General features: G+C 43.0%; 1 protein-coding gene across 1 annotated transcript; it reads right to left on the bottom strand.

Moving 5' to 3' along the window:
* Positions 1-347: 347 nt before the first annotated feature.
* Positions 348-22,585, bottom strand: LOC139554917 (anillin-like). Its single transcript, XM_071368192.1, is given in 25 exon segments — positions 348-3,304; positions 3,680-3,852; positions 4,073-4,180; positions 5,963-6,049; positions 6,420-6,473; positions 6,819-6,931; positions 7,114-7,132; positions 7,393-7,419; positions 7,936-7,989; positions 8,094-8,142; positions 8,258-8,384; positions 8,660-8,839; positions 9,016-9,151; positions 11,559-11,706; positions 11,954-12,105; positions 12,306-12,526; positions 12,742-12,931; positions 13,057-13,164; positions 13,357-13,379; positions 13,382-13,603; positions 13,815-14,223; positions 15,069-15,421; positions 15,624-16,115; positions 16,549-16,702; positions 22,396-22,585. Coding segments are annotated over 25 exon segments (3,732 nt in total). The 5' UTR covers positions 22,414-22,585; the 3' UTR covers positions 348-3,189.
* Positions 22,586-23,531: the final 946 nt, after the last annotated feature.

The following is a 23,531-nucleotide window of genomic DNA, read 5'->3' as shown; positions in this document are numbered from 1 at the left end:
TTCACTAAGGCCATTCTACTGCCAATGCTTGTGTGGCTGAAACAGCCAAAACCACACATTTAAAAAAAGGGGTGTCCACATAATTTACACACTGCTTAGCTTAAGCCATGTGGAGTAACACACTCTACTCTCACGCAAATGTCGACACTGTTTACTGAATCTGTGTGGTTTCGGCATTATTCTATCAAGGACATTACGTTTAAATTTAGCCATTCTATTTAGTTCAATTGTACATGGTTCCAGCCTATTTTATATTGACATGCTCTTCTACATGGTCTAAAAACAAGATAAAGTACCCTAAATAACATGAAACTGCAACTCTGATCAGCTTGAAAGAAACCCAACTATTTTGGTTAAAGCTGGCTTTTATTTAAGTCTCATTTTTAGAAATACCAGTACATCCAATGAATCTTTGGAGTGCTTGTTGTTCCAATGAAAGACTGGCATTTAGACAGGACAGATCAGGGGATATGATAGAACTGCCAACATTTGGAGAATAATGAACATTTTGTGCACTAATTAATGGGTAGATAAGGCATATTATCCTCCCCAAAACATCACTGTAAAAATCACAAGAGCGAATAGCATCTTCAGTCCTCCAAGCACATGCTTAAAACTTGAACTGAGAATAAGCTTTTAACTTAATGACAGTGTAGAGCTAGCTATACTAAAATGAGAATAGAAATCTGCCCATACAAAAAAGGATTTGCAATAATCTCAACTGTCAAAGTTTTCCATTACAATAGAATGGTGGTATAATATACCAATACCTGCAGATCCACACCCCCTGTTTAACTGTAACCCTTTAAAACCTGGACACAAAAATATAAAACATTGACATAAAAACAAACAATATTAAAGGCCTTTTTGTTCGGTAGTCTCGACAGCCTAGAAGTTTCTACCCACAGTGCGCAACATGATAAATATAAGGTTAGCGAAGATTGCAAAGGGGGAAAAAAGGGAATAGCAAAAAAGGAAAAGGGTATTGAAGTAGAGAATTGTGTGGCTAAATCTAAAATCATCAGATAGGTGTTACGGTTGTTCAACAGTGCTTTCAAGCATGCCATTCTCCCAATACTATGAAAAAGTGGAGCATTCACACACAATATTCTGGTGCATAACCTTCGCACCGACAATTCTAGAATTGGTTTTGTGACACATCAACTTAAATATTGATTCAAAATGTTAAATTAGACAAAACAAAGTCAACCTATGAAGCCATATCTCGTCAGCAAGATGCATAGTGGGAGTATAAGCATAGACAACCAAAATGCTACTTTCTCAATTCTCTCAAATATTTGAGGGTATGGCCTCCCAACACTTTGGACGTGCGTATAAAATACAGGGTCAGTGTGGACTGTGTAAAAGCACCAGCAGCCCTTGTCAATACTGAAATATCTACACAAGTATGGCTTTACTGATATTTCTCTCACACTCATAACTTAAACCAGGAAAAAGCAACGTTGATAAGGGTGGGGCCCACAAAATCCTAACTCATCATGAGGGGCCCCAGTGGCTTGTGGGTCTGAGTACCCACATCCATAAACACACATGCAGTGACCTTGAGAGAAAAACATTTTAAACGGCCCCCCTTGACAGCGGACTAAATGGGGCCCCCATCTGTAATTCGACCATGACTAACTTACCAATCAAAAACATTTTTTGCTGACATGGGATAATTGAGTGACTGCCTTAACAGAAACTGCTGATGCACAACCACATTTCTAAATTCTACCTCTCAACAGTAAGTTGAAAAGATGATATAAAGTTGCACCTGCAAATTGTCCGGGGGGGGGGGGGGGGATCCCATTGTGAAATGTTTTTTTGTTGTTGCCTATTCATTGATGGAAATACATTTGACTTGTCATGCTTATCGGTCTATAGGTTCATTTGCATCATTTAGTGGAATTAAATTGGCGCATGCGTAGGCTACAGTATATTCTTTATGCATCTTATTTATCACACCCCTACAGCATACAGACAGAGCGGAAAATATGTAAGACAGTGAGAGCTGCTGCAGCATCTCAAACAGCAACAGAAGGCAGGCTTCATCAGCGCGTCACACACCACTTTGGAGGCAGTAGGCTATGCATTTTGAAAACATATACTTCATTGTTTGAAACCTGAACCTAGCCTATTAGATCTCCTCTTTCTAAATGTCTAACGGATATTTTCATCTATCACATGAAACTGCTTGCAGGTGCGGTGCTCTTTTGGTCTTTTCCCAGTAACTGTATTATGGAACAAACATTTGCACATAGCCTACTGCCTTGTGAACATTGCTGAGCTTATAATGTCAATACATTTACATTTGTCATTTAGCAGACGCTATTATTCAGAGTGCATATATTTTCGTACTGGTCCCCTGTGGGAATCGAACCCACAACCCTGGCACTGCAAGCGCCATGGGATCATAGTGTATCAACATTAAGCTAAACGTTTGAATTGGTTGCATCAGAGTTATTGCTTTAAGGTCTTTTTTTTAATGTCGCCTAGGCCTACTGATTGTATGAATTTGGGCTCCATCTTCCCATAACGGTCTCAGAGTCTGTTTGGAATAGGCTATTTCTCAACAAGCTGACCAATAGAATAGGTCAACTTTTCTACTATGAAGGATAGTAGATTGACATAGCTAGTGGTTTTGCTGTCCGTTGCTCGTGTTGTTGGCCGAGGAAAGGTAAATGTGGACAGTTATTCTAACATCTTCAAAGTGGCCATCAGAATCAGGACCGCACATCGCTGCAGCCGACTTGAATGTTCTGTTAATATGACTTACCATAATCAAAATGTGATTTCTGTCATTCTGAGCACTGTGGGTGGACACCCTAATCAGATTACGCAGCCAATACATATGGCTCCGGCAGATTTCTCAAATGTCCTGTAAATTAAAATGTGGCTGGTCAAACGTCCATTTTCCTAATGAAAACCCTGGTTGAGACCCAGACTGAGTTGGAGAATGGGGGGCTACAAAAGGGGGCCCCCAGTTGCCCATCCCTGACTTAAAATTGTCTTGACTGTCCACTAAAGCATCTCTAAAAATATAATACACCTGTAAATCCTATTTAATAACTTTAATACTGTATTGCACTTAGTCATCGTAAGTGTCACTGATCGTGACAGTCCATATGCAAGACCCAGAACCATGCAGGGTGTTGTTAGCCCTCTAGTCCAGGCGGGAGAGCTGTGCTCTCACACAGGCCTGTGGCAGGAGTCTGGCTGCCACATGCGCAGGTCCACCAGGATCTGGTTGAGCTTCTGCATCCACAGGTTCCTCTCGTCCTTTGTGTCAGCACACAGCCAGTTCCTGCAGGTACACGGAAAGAGTCATATTATGCTTTCAGTATACTGGACCGGAGACCCAAGTCAGTTTACCTCCCTTCTCCCGGAAGCGCGCACTCGTTCACTTCCCTGAATGATTTAAAAGCATTGGATTGTTTTAAGAAATATGGTAACACTAGACACTGCCTACACACATCCAATTGTTTTTAAATCTTTGAGGGGGAGTGAACAAGTGCTCACTTCAGTGAGTAGAGTGCAGAAAATAGAAAACTTGGTCTTCAGTCTGTCAAATGTCATAAAATAAGCCATCAATCTTCAAGACTTCAAATAACTGCTCCACACAAGGTATTTGCCTACAAAACAACACAGGGTACTATAGCAACTTCGACCAGTGACTTACTTGGTGACACACATGGTGTTTTCACACTGGCTGACGAGCGTCTCTCTGTCGTTCTCTCTCTGAGGCCGGACGGTGATCAGCTCAAAGGTGTTGGGTCTGGCACAGAACTCTCGGTTGGCTGGCTCCACCTTACGACTGGTGCAGTTGGCCAAGTTGATGCGACCCATTGGGTTCTAGAAAGACATGAACCCACCCAAAGAAATGTAATGACAATTAAAATACATTAAAAGCTACTCTAATTGGTAGCAACATGAATTGACATACTGGTACATTAAAACCGTCAAGAATAACCACAAAACCTGAATGCCTATTCCCACTGGTCCTGAAAAATTACTCACAGGGCTCATCATTCAAAACTAAAGACTCCAATAGGTGGCTTCAACATCCCCCTACCTTGCGTTTCTCATCATCAGGGTAGGTCCAGTAGGAAATACAGTATCCTGACAGGACACACCATCTCCTGTGCCATGCTCCGAATCCACTCACATCCTCAAACATAGTCTGTAAAACAAAAAATATACAGATTAAGAAAGCGTTCAAGCCTGTCCAAGGTGAAATTTCAAACGTCTCCCCTCTAAATAACAAAATGTTAGTCTGACAACCTGAGGGCATGGGTGATGTAGATCTGTAAATCTATGTTTAGGCTACAGTGGGGCAAAAAAGTATTTAGTCAGCCACCAATTGTGCAAGTTCTCCCACTTAAAAAGATGAGAGGCCTGTAATTTTCATCATAGGTACACTTCAACTATGAGAAAAACGACAAAATGAGAAAAAAAAATCCAGAAAATCACATTGTAGGATTTTTAATGAATTTATTTGCAAATAATGGTGGAAAATAAGTATTTGGTCAATAACAAAAGTTTCTCAATACTTTGCTATATACCCTTTGTTGGCAATGACAGAGGTCAAATGTTTTCTGTAAGTCTTCACAAGGTTTTCACACACTGTTGCTGGTATTTTGGCCCATTCCTCCATGCAGATCTCCTCTAGAGCAGTGATGTTTTGGGGCTGTTGCTGGGCAACACGGACTTTCAACTCCCTCCAAAGATTTTCTATGGGGTTGAGATCTGGAGACTGGCTAGGCCACTCCAGGACCTTGAAATGCTTCTTACGAAGCCACTCCTTCGTTGCCCGGGCGGTGTGTTTGGGATCATTGTCATGCTGAAAGACCCAGCCACGTTTCATCTTCAATGCCCTTGCTGATGGAAGGAGGTTTTCACTCAAAATCTCACGATACATGGCCCCATTCATTCTGTCCTTTACACGGCTCAGTCGTCCTGGTCCCTTTGCAGAAAAACAGCCCCAAAGCATGATGTTTCCACCCCCATGCTTCACAGTAGGTATGGTGTTCTTTGGATGCAACTCAGCATTCTTTGTCCTCCAAACACGACGAGTTGAGTTTTTACCAAAAAGTTCTATTTTGGTTTCATCTGACCATATGACATTCTCCCAATCTTCTTCTGGATCATCCAAATGCTCTCTAGCAAACTTCAGACGGGCCTGGACATGTACTGGCTTAAGCAGGGGGACACGTCTGGCACTGCAGGATTTGAGTCCCTGGCGGCGTAGTGTGTTACTGATGGTAGGCTTTGTTACTTTGGTCCCAGCTCTCTGCAGGTCATTCACTAGGTGTGGTTCTGGGATTTTTGCTCATCGTTCTTGTGATCATTTTTGACCCCACGGGGTGAGATCTTGCGTGGAGCCCCAGATCGAGGGAGATTATCAGTGGTCTTGTATGTCTTCCATTTCCTAATAATTGCTCCCACAGTTGATTTCTTCAAACCAACCTGCTTACCTATTGCAGATTCAGTCTTCCCAGCCTGGAGCAGGTCTACGATTTTGTTTCTGGTGTCCTTTGACAGCTCTTTGGTCTTGGCCATAGTGGAGTTTGGAATGTGACTGTTTGAGGTTGTGGACAGGTGTCTTTTATACTGATAACAAGTTCAAACAGGTGCCATTAATACAGGTAACGAGTGGAGGACAGAGGAGCCTCTTAAAGAAGAAGTTACAGGTCTGTGAGAGCCAGAAATCTTGCTTGTTTGTAGGTGACCAAATACTTATTTTCCACCATAATTTGCAAATAAATTCATAAAAAATCCTACAATGTGATTTTCTGGATTTTCCCCCCTAATTTTGTCTGTCATAGTTGAAGTGTACCTATGATGAAAATTACAGGCCTCTCTCATCTTTTTAAGTGGGAGAACTTGCACAATTGGTGGCTGACTAAATACTTTTTTGCCCCACTGTATGTCTACACGGCATCTGATGCATGCGTGTACTCACCAGGAAGCCTCTCTCCTCCACCAGGGAGCCCACCTCACACTGCATCTTCAGGTAGATATGGCCCTCCATGGGGCACAGGAAAGGCACCTGGAACAGATTACACAGGACATGTAACACAGGCCTCAGCTGAAAAACAACCAACACCTCCACCAAATGCTGGGTGACAGGACAGATGGGGTTAATGAGGTTTTAGGTAGAATTGCAATCCTGTTGTCTTCTAATAAGAGTCAGTTGGCTGGATGGTGAGAACTTAACTGGATACTGTGCCTGAAACACCCACTTAAAAAAAAAAAAAACATACAAAAGACATCCAGCACAACTTACTTTCCTCACGACAATAACAACCAACTTGTAGATTGAGGTTAGAAATGTTAGTGCCACAACAGAGGCAGAATATTTTGGTCACAAACCACCACACACACCCCAAAATATTAGTGGTTATGGATGGAGTAGCAACCTTGCTGTGAAACATGTCTCTAAGAAGCTCTCTCTCAATGCCTTCATATTTGATCTAAAAGAGAGAAACAAGGAGAGTGTGTGAGTGAATGAGCGTCCGAGGCTGGCAGGCAGCACACAGACAGTGCAGGTGGGAGAACAAAGACTGTCTGTGTGTGCGCGTTGTGTTTCAGATTTGCAGGCCTGTCTCCCTGTTCCGGCCTCTATCAGGACAACAGTCAGTTCTAACTTCTACAAATGTTACCCCCTACCCTACGATTACCCTGGACATTAACTGGTATTGTGTGCAGACACAGCAGAGGTCAGCCTAAGTGGAAATAGAGGGTGAATTCAGGACAGAAATGGAAGTGAAGAGTCAGAACAAAAAAGTTAAAATGTTACAAAAGTCTTTGGATTTTACCTTCTCCAATAGAAACTTGTTTTTCCCAATTGAGGCAAGAGTCAGCTTGTGAGACCCGACCAGGACAAAGTTACTGGTGCGGACTGTATTAGGGCCCCCAGGACTGGCCCCCACTGCAAAGAGAGAAGAGGATTTTTTTGTTTAAGCTATAAAAAAAAGTGTTTTAGCAGACATTATCATCCAGAGAGACTTGCAAAATGAATAAGAATTATCAACTGAACCACACATCACAATTACTGCAAGTAAAACCATAAAAATTATCCACTAGCAGCAGTTATTTAAAAAGTATCCTTACCTGGAGTCAAACTGCTCTTCTACAGGGGCAAAGAGAGAGATGTTACGAAGAGGAGAGGCATGTTTAGAATCATTTACAAGATCGCTGACTTTACGTACTGCAAACATCATATATGACAACAGTAACAGAATAATAGTATAATGCATTTCTACATTTTCCATGTGGCGATCATTCCTACCAATCCCCCTGAACAGATACGATAAGTGTTCAAACAAACATTCTGTATATGACCAGAAGTTAGTAGTGTATTAGAGAAGGACGGTAAGAATGAAAGCTTACAGAGAGGAACCTCTTGGGAGTGATGGCCTAGAAAGAGAAAAGGTGATTCAGTTTCAGAAGTGGTTACGTCAGGACATAGACAAGTGAATGAATGGGTAATTCAAAACACTGACTAAACCAACCCTACCATTGAGAGCTGTGAACAAAGCCTTTCAAAAGAGACCCTTCACCGTGTGTTGGAATGGAAAGTGGAGCCTAATGTGTGTTGGGAAGCAGTAGGCCCAGGTATGCCTAGTGTTAGCTGTTCTACTACCGAGCAGTAAAATTACAGTACACCCACACCAAAAGGTGAGTTTTTTTTTTTTTTTTTAATGAGTCCCTACTGACAAGCACAACTTGTGGACCTCGTGAACACAGCTCTACCAAATCTCATCTTAGAGACAGGACTTTGTTTAAACATATCTCTAAATGCAATGGTATAAATGCATTTTCTGATACATAACAATCGCACTGTATTCAAGTAGAAACTAGAAGAATATTCCAAGTTCAAATATTCAATAAACTGAATTGTAGTTTGTTACACTATATTTGATTAAATCACACCTTTGACTTGCTGGGCTTCTTCCTCTTGTCAGGGTTCAACTCGCGCTTCTGCACCTGTAGAAATAACCAGGGTTAGAGTGAGTAATATCTCAGCTCAAGTCCTCGTCAAACAATAACAATCATCACATTTGCATTTACAAAAAGCAGCAAGAACTCACCAGGCAGTAAACCTCAATATCAATTGCAAAGTCGTTAGAGACGTCAGGCCTAAAATGGAAGAGAGCGAGAAAGGCATTAGAACATGTATGACAGAGAGGGCATGACATGACAGTGGTACTATTCTAAAGCATTTCAGAGAGACAATTGGTGCAGTTTAACTCACATGGTGAACTTGGTAGAGAAGGTGATTGCATCTCCACTGATAGCGCTACTTGTGCTGGCTAGTGGAGTAGCAACTGTATTCTCAGCTCCAGCACGGATCATGATGAAGAAGTAATGGCTGGACCACTCTGGAATAAACACATACATAAAGTGGAAAATGTCATGAGTTCAGTCTAACACACTATACATGAAGTATATTACAATTGGATTGAACAATCTACTTGTATCTTGTTTTAGACAGTACAATGTGGAAAACAGGAGATCAATATAACTGCATTGTCCACAAAGGCAATTTGGTTGAAGGCACATTACACACTAAAGACATACATCATTCACCAACAAAAATACAAATAAAAAAACATGGTTAGAAGAGATAATTAAGTAACAATTGTTGGGTCTCTACCTGGCTTGTTAGCAGCAGAGCAGACAAAGTCAGCCTTGAGGGGCAATCGTAGCTCCAGGAGAGAGATGGATCCCTTGGAGGCGGAGACCCCCATGTCCCCACCCTGCCCCCTCCTATGACCGCTAGGACCCTCTCCCTTCAGACGGTCCAACTCTGCCTTCAGTGCCCCCCGCTTCTCCGCTGGAGGGTGACAAGAAAAAACGTAAGAAAGACTGAAGAAAACAGAATGCAATGTTTGTGTGAAATGCATGTCGATAGTCTTAAGATATAAAAGCCCATCCCCAAGGGGTATGGAGCAAATTGGGATTGGCTATCAGTGTGTGCACTGATGTTGTAGGGGTGGAAGGGGAACTCACTGGCTATGAGCAGCAGCCTCTCAGCCTCTGCCTCCACCTGCGAGCCTTTCCCATGCTCCTCATCAGTACAGCAGTTCAGGGCCTGGCTAGCCTGGCTGATCACAGTCTGCTGCAGGTTCATCTCATAGGTCAGAACCTACAAGTAATCAGAAAGATGAAATCTTATTGGTCACATGGAACGAGGAAATCATCATCAGTGGTCAGAAGAACCTACATGGAATGAGGGGGAATAGATCCCAAGGGATGTACTTATAAGAAGTAACATATTTTGCACTCAGAGCACTTACACCTTGAATCTATGAAGTCTGGTTTTTGTACAGAGTGACATTTTATACTCTACTACTACATCTCTTACTATTCCCAACAGTAGGACAGGGCCACCTCTGAAATTCACTCTGAAGTGATCACGCTCACGGTAGCCGATGTGAGTAAGACCTTTAAACAGGTCAACATTCACAAGGCCGCAGGGCCAGAAGGATTACCAGGACGTGTACTCCGAGTACGCGCTGACCGACTGGCAAGTGTCTTCACTGACATTTTCAATCTGTCCCTGGCAGAGTCTGTAATACCTACATGTTTCAAGCAGACCACCATAGTCCCTGTGCCCAAGAACACAAAGGTAACCTTCCTAAATGACAACCGACCAGTAGCACTCACGTCTGTAGCCATGCAGTACTTTGAAAGTCTGGTCATGGCTCACATCATCCCAGAAACCCTAGGTCAAAATGCAATTTGCATACCGCCCCAACAGATGATGCAATCTCTATTGCACTCCACACTGCCCTTTCCCATCTTGACAAAAAGAACACCTACAGTTGAAGTCAGATGTTTAAATACACCGTAGCCAAACAGTTAAACTCAGTTTTTCACAATTTCCGACATTTAATCCTAGTAAAAATGCCCCGATTTACGTCAGTTAGGATCACCACTTTATTTTAAGAATGTGAAATGTCAGATTAATAGTAGAGAATGATTTATTTCAGCTTTAATCACATTCCCAGTGGGTCAGAAGTTTACATACTCAATTAATATTTGGTAGATTTGCCTTTAAATTGTTTAACTTTGCCCCTCCTGCAGCAAAGCACCCTCACAACATGATGCTGCCACCCCCATGCTTCACGGTTGGGATGGTGTTCTTCAGCTTGCAAGCCTCCCCCTTTTTCCTCCAAACATAAAGATGGCCATTATGGCCAAACAGTTCTATTTTTGTTTCATCAGACCAGAGGACATTTCTCCAAAAAGTACAATCTTTGTCCCCATGTGCAGTTGCAAACCGTAGTCTGGCTTTTTTTATGGTGGTTTTGGAGCAGTGGCTTCTTCCTTGCTGAGCGGCCTTTCAGGTTATGTCGATATAGGACTCGTTTTACTGTGGATATAGATACTTTTGTACCCGTTTCCTCCAGCATCTTCACAAGGTCCTTTGCTATTGTTCTGGGATTGATTTGCACTTTTCGCACCTAAGTACGTTCATCTCTAGGAGACAGAACACGTCTCCTTCCTGAGCGGTATGACGGCTGCGTGGTCCAATGGTGATAATACTTGCGTACTATTATTTGTACAGATGAGCGTGGTACCTTCAGGCATTTGGAAATTGCTCCTAAGGATAAACCAGACTTGTGGAGGTCTACAATTTTTTTCACAGAGGTCTTGGCTGACTTCTTTTGCTTTTCCCATGATGTCAAGCAAAGAGCCACTGAGTTTGACGGTAGGCCTTGAAATACATCCACAGGTACACCTCCAATTGACTCAAATGATGTCAATTAGCCTATCAGAAGCTTCTAAAGCCATGACATTTTCTGGAATTTTCCAAGCTGTTTAAAGGCACAGTCAACTTAGTGTATTTAAACCTCTGACCCACTGGAATTGTGTTAGTGAAATAATCTGTCGGTAAACAATTGTTGGAAAAATTACTTGTGTTATGCACAAAGTAGATGACCTAACCAACTTGCCAAAACTATTGTTTGCTAACAAGAAATTTGTGGAGTGGTTGAAAAACGAGTTGTTATGACTTCAACTGTATGAGAGAATGCTGTTCATTAGCATCAGCTCAGCGTTCAACACCATAGTGCCCTTTAAGCTCATTCCTAAGCTAAGGACCCTAGGACTAAACACCTCCCTCTGCAACTGGATCCTGGACTTCCTGATGGGCCGCCCCCAGGTGGTAAGTCTAAGCAACAACATCTGCCACGCTGATCCTCAACACAGGGGCCCTCTAGGGGTGTGTGCTTAGTCCCCTCCTGTACTCCCTGTTCAACCATGACTGCGTGGCCAAGCACGACTCCAACACCATCATTAAGTTTACTGACGACACAACAGGAGAAAACTCAGTTTGTTGGTCTGAACAGTACAGGGCCATTCGTTTACTTGCTGTCGGCACAGTGTGTTATAAGGACCACCCGCCATTGGCGATTGACGTACGTAATTTCCGTCCGTTTTCTACATGTGGAATCAGTTTGCAAATTACAGCGGCACTCTGTTCAGAGGTGTTAAGTACTCTCGGCCGGCAGACGCTCAACAATCCTACCGGTCTGCCGTGCCTTTACCTTCATCTTCTGTTTGATGCTGGTGTGTCCTTGGCTCCTGGGCTCCTCTGCTGCTCTCCGAGACACGTCCTCCTTCTTCACGATGACCTGCTTCACACAGGGCCTCTCAGTACTCTCCTTGATCCTGGTCGACCTGTACGCATCAATACTAGAAGAGAAAGGAAAACACATGTAGAGGGTGAACAAGTATCAACAGAGTGTTAATTGGATACAAGAGTCTGAATGACCTAAGAGAAAATAGTTAGGGGTCGTATCTTGAACTCAGCGAAACTAAAATGACAAATAAAAATGTTGTTGACGTATCATTTGAAGGGTTGAACCTCAGCCAGTTACATTAGATACCATCAATTCAGTAAGGCACCAGTTAGGATATGTGGCGTTGAGTGGTTGGTTACCTGTAGGGCAGGTTGTGGTCCTCGTGTTCGTCTGTCTCTAGGCTGTCTGATGATCCAGCCCGGAGCAAGCGAGCCCTTTGGAACTTACTGGGTCTGGAAACAATGTCAGGAGTCTGGCTCTTAGCGTTGAATGAACTGGCTGGGGTCGACGTCTGGGCAGGGATATACATAAAGATGTATTATGTTGGCCCAAAAATGTCATTACTAGCCATGACATTAGTCCATGGGCACAAAAAAAATATGACAAGCTTCCATTCAAAAGCAGTCCAATACATTAAATAGCTGAAAGATTATTATGCTTTGTATGCTTAGCATTTTCCCCCATTGTTTCCAGCTTTGTACTGTAACTCACCATCATCTTCCTTACTGGGCTCTTGATCACAGCAGCCACAGACTCAGAGAAGGGGGCCAGGATGGACATCGAGGAGATGTTCAGTTTATCTTCCTCCTCTTCTCCTTCACCCTCCTCACCACTCAGCTCCTCACTCTGGTCCTGGAACCCGTCAAAGTTGTTGATCTCAGAGTTGTTGGACTGGTCCACGTTCATCTCCATCTCATGACTCTCTTCTTCGTCTGAAGTGAGACAATAGTGAGTGGAATGTTACAGTGACGCCATCACTTAAATTATAAGGGGGACTGCTCTGATTAAGTTTGTTAATGACCGAAAACTTAAGACAAAAATTCAGAAATTTGCATCTGATTAAAGCATCCGAAGACCTCTATGATTAGTGTAATCTTAAGAAAGCCATGTTAGTATGATCAAGTAGTGTACTCAGTAAATACAGTACCTGATTCCTCCTCCTGTGTTTCTTCCTCAGAAGGCTTCTCCACGGAGAATTCTACTCTCTTCACAGGGATGGAGGTTGGGGCGGTGGGTTTCTTGGGAGCAGCATTCAGGCTATCCAGAGGGGAAGCTGTTGGCTCATCATCAGGCTGGGAGACAACAGGCCCTCTCTCCTCAGGCTGCTCAATCAGATCCTGAGAAAAATTATTACAGGCTCAATAACATTTCCTTCATAACTGCTTTGCAGTCATCCATCATACACCAGTCTGCAGATATGAAGTTTTGTCCAAGCGGGACCGAAATATATTTCCCCACCAACCTTGGCCTGTGTGAGTTTCTTGGTGTCTGCCACCTCCTCCTTGTTCTTCCAAATGCTGTTCCCTTTCTGGAAACGGTTACGAATCTGAGCCAATTCCGACTCACGCTCCTGCAATAAAGAACAAGAAAAGGACTACTTTCCATCAGTCTGGTCACAAAACAAATGTCGTAAATGTAATACTTTTAATAAAATAATTTAAAAAGCTATTTATTACAAAAAGAAACGCCTAAGTGCTGTACAAAGGCAAAACTAAAGACATTAAGGTAGATGGTCTAGGTAAATAAAGTGAACTGTACGTACCAGTTTCTGTTTCTGTGCAAGGGCGTGGCAGTGGCAGCCTGGGCAGCTCTCAGCCTCTCCTGCACCAGCCTGGTGTTGGGGGTCACAGACTGGCTCACTACAGGGGTACGACCAGCCAGGCCTGCCCGAGACGGGTTCACTACATTTGGGTTATGAGTGGCTGCTCCATGGCAGGTAGCAGGGGAATTCAGGCCAGAACGCTCCTGGCACCTCTCCCCAAAACGCTCCATGAACGACTTGACACCTGCTGGAAATAGAATAGAAAATATTCAGGAACTCTTGGAGGACAATGGAAGTGGACATACACATGTTTGAAACCAGCAATGGTTTGACCAGCAATTGTCAAATGAGCAGAGACTGTGTATTAAAACATCTGATATTTCAGAACATCCTAATAAGCTGTTGACTTTAGCGTAGGAAACACAACAAAGCTAAGTTGAGTGCTCATTCTCGCTCACCTGGATTTCCAGTTGCTCCAGCAGTGCCTCGCTGCTGCAGGGGAGTGGCCGGGGTGGTCTCCTTGGTGAACCTCTCCCTGGTCTGCAGGACAGAGGGTCCAGTGGGCCCGATGGTGGAGGGCTGTGTGGGGAGCTCTGGCTTCTCGGGGCTACCGTTGACCTCCAGGGCTCGGGACAGGGCCTGGTTCTTCAGGGGGCTCTGAGGCACAGGTGAGGCTGAGGAGAGAGCACTTTTCTGGGGGCTGGGGGTGAAGGCTGAGGCTCTCCCCTGGTAACTCCTCTGGGGACTGGATACAGGAGAGGGGAGACCTCTGCCTGTCCGTAGAGCTGGTCTGGCTTCAGGTACTTCAGTCTTCTGAGGGCTGGGGGGGAACGCTCTGGTGGACATGACTGGGGAGTGGACAGGCTGCTGAAGAAATGCAAGAGGGAAATTATTAACCAAACTGTTCAGTAAATCTCAAAGTCTTGTGCGTCGAAACATAACTATTTAAAATAAGTTATTGCACACCGCTTTCTTGCAAAGTATCACCAATTCATATCTTAATTTCTTATTTTTCACATTCAAAATGGCTGTATAGAATCAGTTTCTCCCATGCATTGACATATTGATATACAGTTAGGAACATTATGACTAGTTACTAAGTCAACTGTTGTATGTATGCGTCTGGGGGCTAGGGTCAGTCTGTTATATCTGGATTATTCCTCCCATTTTATCCGGTGTGAGATTTTTTTTTATATCTCTCAGCCCTAGGACCATGCCTCAGGACTACCTGGCCTGATGACTCCTGGCTGTCCTCAGTCCACCCTGACCTGTTCACCCTGACCTGTTCACCGGACGTGCTACCTTGTCCTGGACCTTCTGTTTTCGACTCTCTCTCTACCACACCCGTTGTCTCAAACTCTGAATGATCGGCTATGAAAAGCCAACTGACATGAACTCCTGAGGTGTTGACCTATTGCACCCTCTACAACCACTGTGATTATTATTATTTGACCCTGCTGGTCATCTATGAACATCTTGGCCATGTTCTGTTATAATCTCCACCCGGCACAGCTAGAAGAGGACTGGCCACCCCTCAGAGCCTGGTTCCTCTCTTGGTTCCTGCCTTTCTAGGGAGTTTTTCCAAGCCACCGTGCTTCTAAATCGGCATTGCTTGCTGCTGGGGTTTTAGGCTGGGTTTCTGTATAGCACTTTGTGACATCAGCTGATGTAAAAAGGGCTTTATAAATACATTTGATTGATTGGTGACTCACCTGGTTGGAATCCAGAGCAGGCTTTCTGTTTGATGACTGACTCATTTGTGGACGGTCTGCAGCAGCAGAGTTGGGTTTGGCTCCAGCCTCTCTCCTCCAAGCAGGGGTGGCGGTACTGACACTACCAGGCTTCCCTTGTGCATTGTCTCTGTGAGTGGCCGCGTGGCTGAGGTCGTCCTCCCAGGACCCAATGGTGGCTGCGAGGTTGGCCAGCCGACCCTTCCTGCCTACAGGGGCCTCTGAGGACGCAGCAGCATGGACGGGTGTGGGGACTGGGGCTACAGCCTGCCTCGACTGTGTCTGGTTCTTCACTGGAGACAGAGCTGCTGGGATGTCTGGAACCTCAGATGTACCTTGGAGGGGAAAAACATAGATGTTCAAATTTGTCAGCCCAAAATACTAATGTGTGTTTAATATGATTGTTGTAGTATAATTCAAAACTAATATTAGAAGTTGCGTAAAAAATAAATAAATCCAGGTCTTCTATACATGGTTAAGCAGGTGCTACATGTACAAATGAAATGATCGAGCTAGTCAAAAGACCATGCTCCTTACCTTCAGAGTCCCAGTACTGCCTCTGTTCAGCTAGTCTGGCCAGGCGAGACTTCATGGCAGCAGGGGTGGAGGAGGTGGGAGCCTCCCTCTGCTCTTCTCTGCTCCTCTGAAGAACTGGGCTAGTAGGCACCACCTCCACATCCCTGGTCCTCTGTGGAGCAGCACTCACAGCCACCTTCTCTGGTTTTGGGGCAGGGCGCGCTACCTCCCTGGTCCTGACCTGCTCTGGGACAAGCTGTGTTGGCACCATGGGCCCTGGTTCAGGAATGGGAGGAGCAGGGCAGACATCCACCCTCTCTAGAGAAGAGGCAGAGAGGATGCTGGCTGGGCCTGTTGGGGCCTTCCTGTCAGTCTGGGGATCTGACTGAGTAGGGGTCAGGGTGCAAGGAGGCATTGCAGGCTCCCTGTTCTCCTCACCAATAATGGTGGGCTTGTCAAGTTCACCTGAACGACTCCGCTTGGAGGGAGAGGGCTTGGTGGAATGTTGGGGGGCTGGGGGGACAAGTAAGAAACACACCACGAGTTAAGTTTACACACTGGGAGATTTCCAATCCACAAAATGAATATAAGTATTTGATATACAGACAATCTGAAAAGTCACCATTTTGTCTATTTTTGTACACAGCATAGGGAAAGCTGCAAGACTAGACCCATCCCACTCTGATTTGATCAGATCATTCTCTGAGCAGTTTCAACAGTCAAGCAGTCAAGCTTCCTGTACGGAAAGCTCTGCACATGCAGGTCAGGAAGTTCAACCACTTCCTGAAAGCTAATGGAACCATCTGGGGTTTCAAATAAAACAAAACTAATCTACACCATATTCACTATCGCAACCAGAGGGAGCACTGTGCTCGCAAATAATATCCCTGTTGTATCCCTTTGAGAAAAAAAGTGTATGATCTTTTTGTAGGAAGGCCTTCCTTACCTTTGTCGACGACAGGCTCTGTGACCAGGCTGTTGCAAGTCTCAGCCAGAGGCTCCCTAGCTCTCTTGGCCATCTGTCTGTTGGAAGCAGTGGACCTCTCTGCCATCTTCTTCTGCAGGTTCTCCCTGCGAGCACGGGTCCTCTCCAGGAGTTTCTGAAAAGGGAAGAAAAACAATACTTCATTATGACATAACATTTACATTTAGAGCACTGTGTGCACTTTCTCCTATTTTCTAATTTGATTGAATCTAATTAGAACAGGACTTAGTAGTAGCCCGCTGTACTGTCCAGCCAGCATTGACTAGCACATAAAAGTGACATCCTGAGGGACATTCCACACCATTGTAAACTTAAAGTGCAACTCCGCCACTTTTCAACCTCATTCATTATCTCCAACACCCAACCAGTGTCTACATAGGGCTGGGCGATATCAAATTAATTTGATTAATTCGAATGCATGTTTTTGTGCTTTATTCCATATTTTGTAAACATTTTTGATGAGCGTTTATGTTCGCCTGTTCTCATGTCTTTTGGTCTCGTCTCCTTCCACTGTTACTGAGCATCTTCCCATTTACACATGCACACAAAGCCCCTCCCACTCACAGTAACAAATATGAAAGATCACTTCTTTCAACTCGCTATTTGTATTTGACGTTTGGTCCAACAGAATCGGTCATATGGACACAAACACATGAAGACATTTTACTGTAATAAAGGAGAATTTAACATTCCTAACAGCCTTTTTATGTATCAACTCCTCAAATTCCAACTCCTCCAGAGCAGACCACACTAAAACGGGAGTATCAATGAAGACAGATTCTGGAAAATGAATGCAACATTTCTGATGCTCAGTCCAACATTCCACTAGAAGCATTTTAGCCACAGACTGTTATAGTAGCTGTCTAGTCTGTTAATAAATGTGCAATAAGCATAAAAAACATAATGAATTGGCAACTCATTCTCATTCTGAGAAATGAGGTAGGCCACTTGACTTCAACATCTGAACAAAGTGGACAGGCTAGCATGCTGTTCAAACAGTTGGAGACGGACAGAACGGTGTGTTCATAACTATTCAACTGTTCTATCTTGTTAGCTAGCAAATAGATCCAAGTTAGCTATACTTTAAATATAAAGCATGCTTGCTACTCACGAGCATGTGGGCTGTTGCTTGAGAAATTGTTTATGAGACCTGTGTTAGTTTTCCATAATGCCTGCTACAAGAAATTGGTCCGTTATGCATGGTTCTGGTAAAATGTGTAAACAAAAGGGTACTTGAAAGTCAGATCAGTGATTATTGCAACAAATTATTAGTGGGTTGCATGGTTGTGGAAGGCTTACTTTTAACCTAGGCATAATTTCACAAGACCTGAATTAATTTGATTATTGCTGACTGTTTGAATGCAGTGCATTTTACATTTAAAATTGCACAAATCTTGATATTTTGAATTGCCCACAAGTAAAAAATAAAATAATTACAAAATCTAGATGATTTTAGGCCACATCGCCCAGCCCTATGTCTACATACAGTATCAAATGTATTTCATTAATCAAATGTATTTATAAAGCCCTTCTTACATCAGCCGATGTCACAAAGTGCTATACAGAAACCCAGCCTAAAACCCTAAAAACTCCCTAGAAAGGCCAGAACCTAGGAAGAAACCTAGAGAGGAACCGGTAGAAACCTGTCCTTTGGTCTGATGAGTCTAAATTTTAGATTTTTGGTTCCAACCGCTGTGTCTTTGTGAGATGCAGAGTAGGTGAACGGATAATCTCTGTATGTGTGAATTTTACACATACAGAACCACCGTGAAGCATGGAGGAGGAATTGTGATGTGTGGGGGGTGCTTTACTGGTGACAGTGATTTATTTAGAATTCAAGGCACACAACCAGCATGGCTACCACAGCATTCTGCAGCGATATGCCATCCCATCTGGTTTGTGCTTAGTGGGACTATCATTTGTTTTTCAACAGGACAATGACCCAACAAACCTCCAGACTGTGTAAGGGCTATTTGACCAAGAAGGAGTGCTGCATCAGATGGCCTGGCCTCCACAATCACCCGAACTCAAACCAATTGAGATGGTTTGGAATGAGTTGGACAGCAGAGCAACGGAAAAGCAGCCAACAAGTGCTCAGCATATGTGGGAACTCCTTCAAAACTGTTGGAAAAGCATTCCAGGTGAAGTTGGTTGAGAGAATGCCAAGCTGTAATCTAGGCAAATAATGGCTACTTTGAAGAATCTAAAATGCATCTCACAAAGACACGGCGGTTGGAACCAAAAATCTCAAATTTGGACTCATCGGATCAAAGGACAAATTTCCACAGGTCTAATGTCCATTCCTTATGTTTCTTGGCCCCAACAAGTCACTTCTTATTGGAGTCCTTTAGTAGTGGTTTCTTTGCAGCAATTTGACCATGAAGGCTGATTCACACTGAACAGTTGATGTTGATGTGTCTGTTACTTGAACTCTGTGAAGCATTTATTTGGTCTGCAATCTGAGGTGCAGTTAATTGCCGATTTCTGAGGCTAGTAACTAATGAACTCAACCTCTGCAGCAGAGGTAACCCTGGGTATTCCTTTCCTGTGGTGGTCCTCATAAGAGCCAGTTTCATCATAGCGCTTGATGGTTTTTGCGACTGCACTTGAAGTTCTTGAAATGTTCCGGATTGACTGACCTTCATGTCTCAAAGTAATGATGGACTGTCATTTCTCTTTGCTTATTTTGGCTGTTCTTGCCATAATATGGACTTGGTCTTTTACTAAATAGGGCTATCTTCTCTATACCACCCCTACCTTGTCACAACAACTGATTGGCTTGAACGCATTAAGGAAAATAAATCCACAAATTAACTTCACAAGGCACACCTGTTAATTGAAATGCATATAACCTGATGCACCTGATGAAGCTGGTTGAGAGAATGCCAAGAGTGTGCAAAGCTGTCATCAAGGTAAAGGGTGGCTACTTTGAAGAATCTCAAATATTACATATATTTTGATTAGTTTAACACTCTTCTGGTTTCTACATGATTCCATGTGTGTTATTTCATAGTTTTGATGTCTTCACTATTATTCTACAATGTAGAAAATAGTAAAAAAAATAAAGAAAAACGCTTGAGTAGGTGTGTCCAAACTTTTGACTGGTACTGTAAGTTAGTTTCAAATTTCTAGAAAAATATAATGTTAAAAAGTTCTACCCAATGACAGTGATTTTCAAACACAGATTTGCGGTGACGTGGTGGGCAAGAAAATACACTCCCTCTGGCTAGAAACTCATTGCAGGTTTTGAAAATCACTTTCTTACGTTTAAATTCTACACTGATATCAGAGAAACATTGATTATGTCCTTCTCATCTTTTTAACCACAGATCAGAAACGCACTGTTTTCACATATGTAGACATTGGTTTGGTGCTGGAGATAATAAACATGAGGTTGAAAAGTGGTGGAGTTACCCTTTAATTAAGTTGGTGCTATTTTAGTATGTTTCCTTTCTGTTCTATTTTATTGAACCCATAGTGAACAGTGGATGGAGGCGGGTCTATGGCTTTCAAATAGTCAAAACGTTTTCGTCCACATCACAGGGTCAACAAAAACTACTGGGTCTGAAGGAGATAAAAGGCTGCCATTGCCTCTAAAATCCTTCTCCCTGGCCTCCTCACGTCCTGTCTGTTCTTCTCATCTGTACACTAAAAACCTAGCTGGCCTCCCAGTCCAAGGCAAACAGTCCTAAGGCATGATCTATTGCCCTGGGACAGAGCCCTGGCTGCTACAGTGCAAGACAACACATTCCTGTCTGTTTCAGAGTTGCCTGAGCAGCTCTCTCACCCGGCCAGGCCGTGTGGAAAACTTGTTAAAGTGGTCGTCATTCCTTAGGAATGAGCCACTCCTGTCATGTTGTGGCTACTGGATTTGAAATGTCCCGAGGCCTTTCTATTGGTTGGAGTGGAAATTTGAGGGATTTGGTGTACTGCTGATGGCCGCTGCTTTTTCTATATCTGAGTTGTCATGGAACACAACCAGTTCCAAACCAGAGTGGTTTTTAAAATGAAATCTAGCTAGTCCTCCTCATGGTGCATTTGGTCAAATTGATAGTGAAATTTAAAAGGGAAATTGTCAGGCAGTTGCTGTATGGAAATTAAGGGGAAAACACCCAGTGTAAATGAAAACACTAAAGTTCAAATCAAATCAAATCAAATTTTATTAGTCACATACACATGGTTAGCAGATGTTAATGCGAGTGTAGCGAAATGCTTGTGCTTCTAGTTCCGACAATGCAGTAATAACCAACAGTAATCTAACCTAACAATTCCACACTACTACCTTACACACACACACAAGTGTAAGGGATAAAGAATATGTACATAAAGATATATGGATGAGTGGTGGTACAGAACGGCATGGCAGATGCAGTAGATGGTATAGAGTACGGTATATACATATGAGATGAGTACTGTAGGGTATGTAAACATAAAGTGGCATAGTTTAAAGTGGCTAGTGGTACATGTATTGCATAAAGATGGCAAGATGCAGTAGATGATATAGAGTACAGTATATATACATATGAGATGGGTAATGTAGGGTATGTAAACATTGTATTAAGTGGCATTGCTTAAAGTGGCTAGTGGTACATTTTTACATAATTTCCATCAATTCCCATTTTTAAAGTGGCTGGAGTTGAGTCAGTATGTTGGCAGCGGCCGCTAAATGTTAGTGGTGGCTGTTTAACAGTCTGATGGCCTTGAGATAGAAGCTGTTTTTCAGTCTCTCGGTCCCTGCTTTGATGCACCTGTACTGACCTCGCCTTCTGGATGATAGCGGGGTGAACAGGCAGTGGCTTGGGTGGTTGTTGTCCTTGATGATCTTTATGGCCTTCCTGTGACATCGGGTGGTGTAGGTGTCCTGGAGGGCAGGTAGTTTGCCCCTGGTGATGCGTTCTGCAGACCTCACTACCCTCTGGAGAGCCTTACGGTTGTGGGCGGAGCAGTTGCCGTACCAGGCGGTGATACAGCCCGACAGGATGCTCTCGATTGTGCATCTGTAGAAGTTTGTGAGTGCTTTTGGTGACAAGCCGAATTTCTTCAGCCTCCTGAAGCCTTCTTCAGCCTTCTTCAGCCTCCTGTATTCATATTCAAACTCTTAATTTTGTCATACTGTAGTTTTGACTAATACAGTCAAAGGTTGGAACTATTCCAAGCTCCAACTTGTCCTGGGGAGACTGGAATCCATTCATTCATTCCCAATAAGGGAATTGTAGATTTCGCTCTCCCTGCTCGCACGTTAAGGGAGGGGCTGGGGTTGTTGACAAGAAGACAGTCATCCGACTGCTTTATGCAGGCATGTAACGTACAGCATTATAATTATGAAGAGGAAAAATACCTTTAGAACAGGAGCTACGATATGGAAGGTGTCGGGGTTTAGATGTAACTTCTATAACAGCTGACTTGGCTATCTAACAAGCAACGTTTCCAACAACTTTCAGTTAAGGTTAAACATTTGAAATCAGCCAAAGTTAGCTATTTAACAAAATATTTAAATTCCCTTTTGTTGAAGAACAAATGAACGAGGTAGTTAACAGTTAGCTAACGCCCACTAAGTTAACACGTGATTAACGTCAGCTTGCATGCAGGTTTTACAGAATTATTTCAGTGCTACAAATACGTAGTTTAATGACAGTCACTGAGTATTTTGGTTATCAAACAAGTTTAACATCTTAATGCAACGCAACAAGCAAATAGTTTTTGATAGCTAACATTAGCTGGCCATGGCATGGTAGCTAACGTTTGCTGGCAAATGTTACCCATTACTTATTAGCTATAGTAGATAAAATAAAGAACATGTGCACTCACCTCGGTAAACGGATCCATTCCGATAATAGTTTATCTTTGTTCAAATCTACTGACTTAGCTATATTAAATAAGTATCGTTTATCTATCCTAATTCCACAAACGCGGAAAGTTTAAGAGCTGACGTTTCTCCAAACCAGTCGCCTCCGTTCCTGTTTTTTATTAAAGAAACATCTGTTCAAGATTTGAATTTCTGCGCTTTCTTCACCGCGCAGACTCCGACGGTTGGAATCGCGCAGGATTCACGAAACAGCCAATGATAAACACAATGGGCGTAGACAGACGCAGTATAGCCAATCAGATTCAAGTTTCACTCTCTCAATTCGATTCAAAGGGCTTTATTGGCATGGGAAACATATGTTTACATTGCCAAAGCAAGTGAAATAGATAATAAGCCAAAGTGAAATAACAAAGTCTAGGTCCAAGAGGCTTCTAAACATCTTCTACCCCCAAGCCATAAGACTCTTGAACATCTAGTCAAATGGCTTTCCAGACTATTTGCATTGCCCCCCCTCCCTCTCCACACCACTGCCACTCTCTGTTGTCATCTATACATAGTCACTTTAAATACTCTACCTACATGTACATACTACCCCAATGTGCCCCGGCACATTGACTTCTGTACTGGCACCCCCCTGTATATATTGTTATTTTTTACTGCTGCTCTTTAATTACTTGTTACTTTGATCTCTTTATCTCTTATCTCTTGTCCTTATTTTTATTTTTTTAACTGCACTGTTGGTTAGGTGCTCGTAAGTAAGCATTTCACTGGAAGGTTCTGTTGTATTCGGCGCATGTGACTAATACAACTTGATTTGATTTTAAATCAGAAATGAACAGTAAACATTACACACACACACGCACACACACACACACAGTACATAGAGACAATTTAGAACCGATGTCACATGTAGAGAAATATCTCTGAATCTGATCAGCTGAATAATAATAACCAAGTTGTGAATTTTTCTAATTATATCTCTAGAATAGAACAGAATAGTTTGTCTGTCTGTGTCTGTCTATTGTACTTTCTCTCAACCACACAAAGCCAATGGGACAGCTTACTCAGCTGTATACTGGACATTCAAGGCCCTACCTTCAGCGATACATTAGTATAAACTATGTATAAACTATAATGA

This window comes from Salvelinus alpinus, chromosome 26 (assembly GCF_045679555.1).
Source record: "Salvelinus alpinus chromosome 26, SLU_Salpinus.1, whole genome shotgun sequence".
Lineage (NCBI taxonomy): Eukaryota > Metazoa > Chordata > Actinopteri > Salmoniformes > Salmonidae > Salvelinus > Salvelinus alpinus.
Note: the sequence above shows the minus strand (reverse complement) of the source record. Positions and strands in the feature narration are given on the sequence as shown.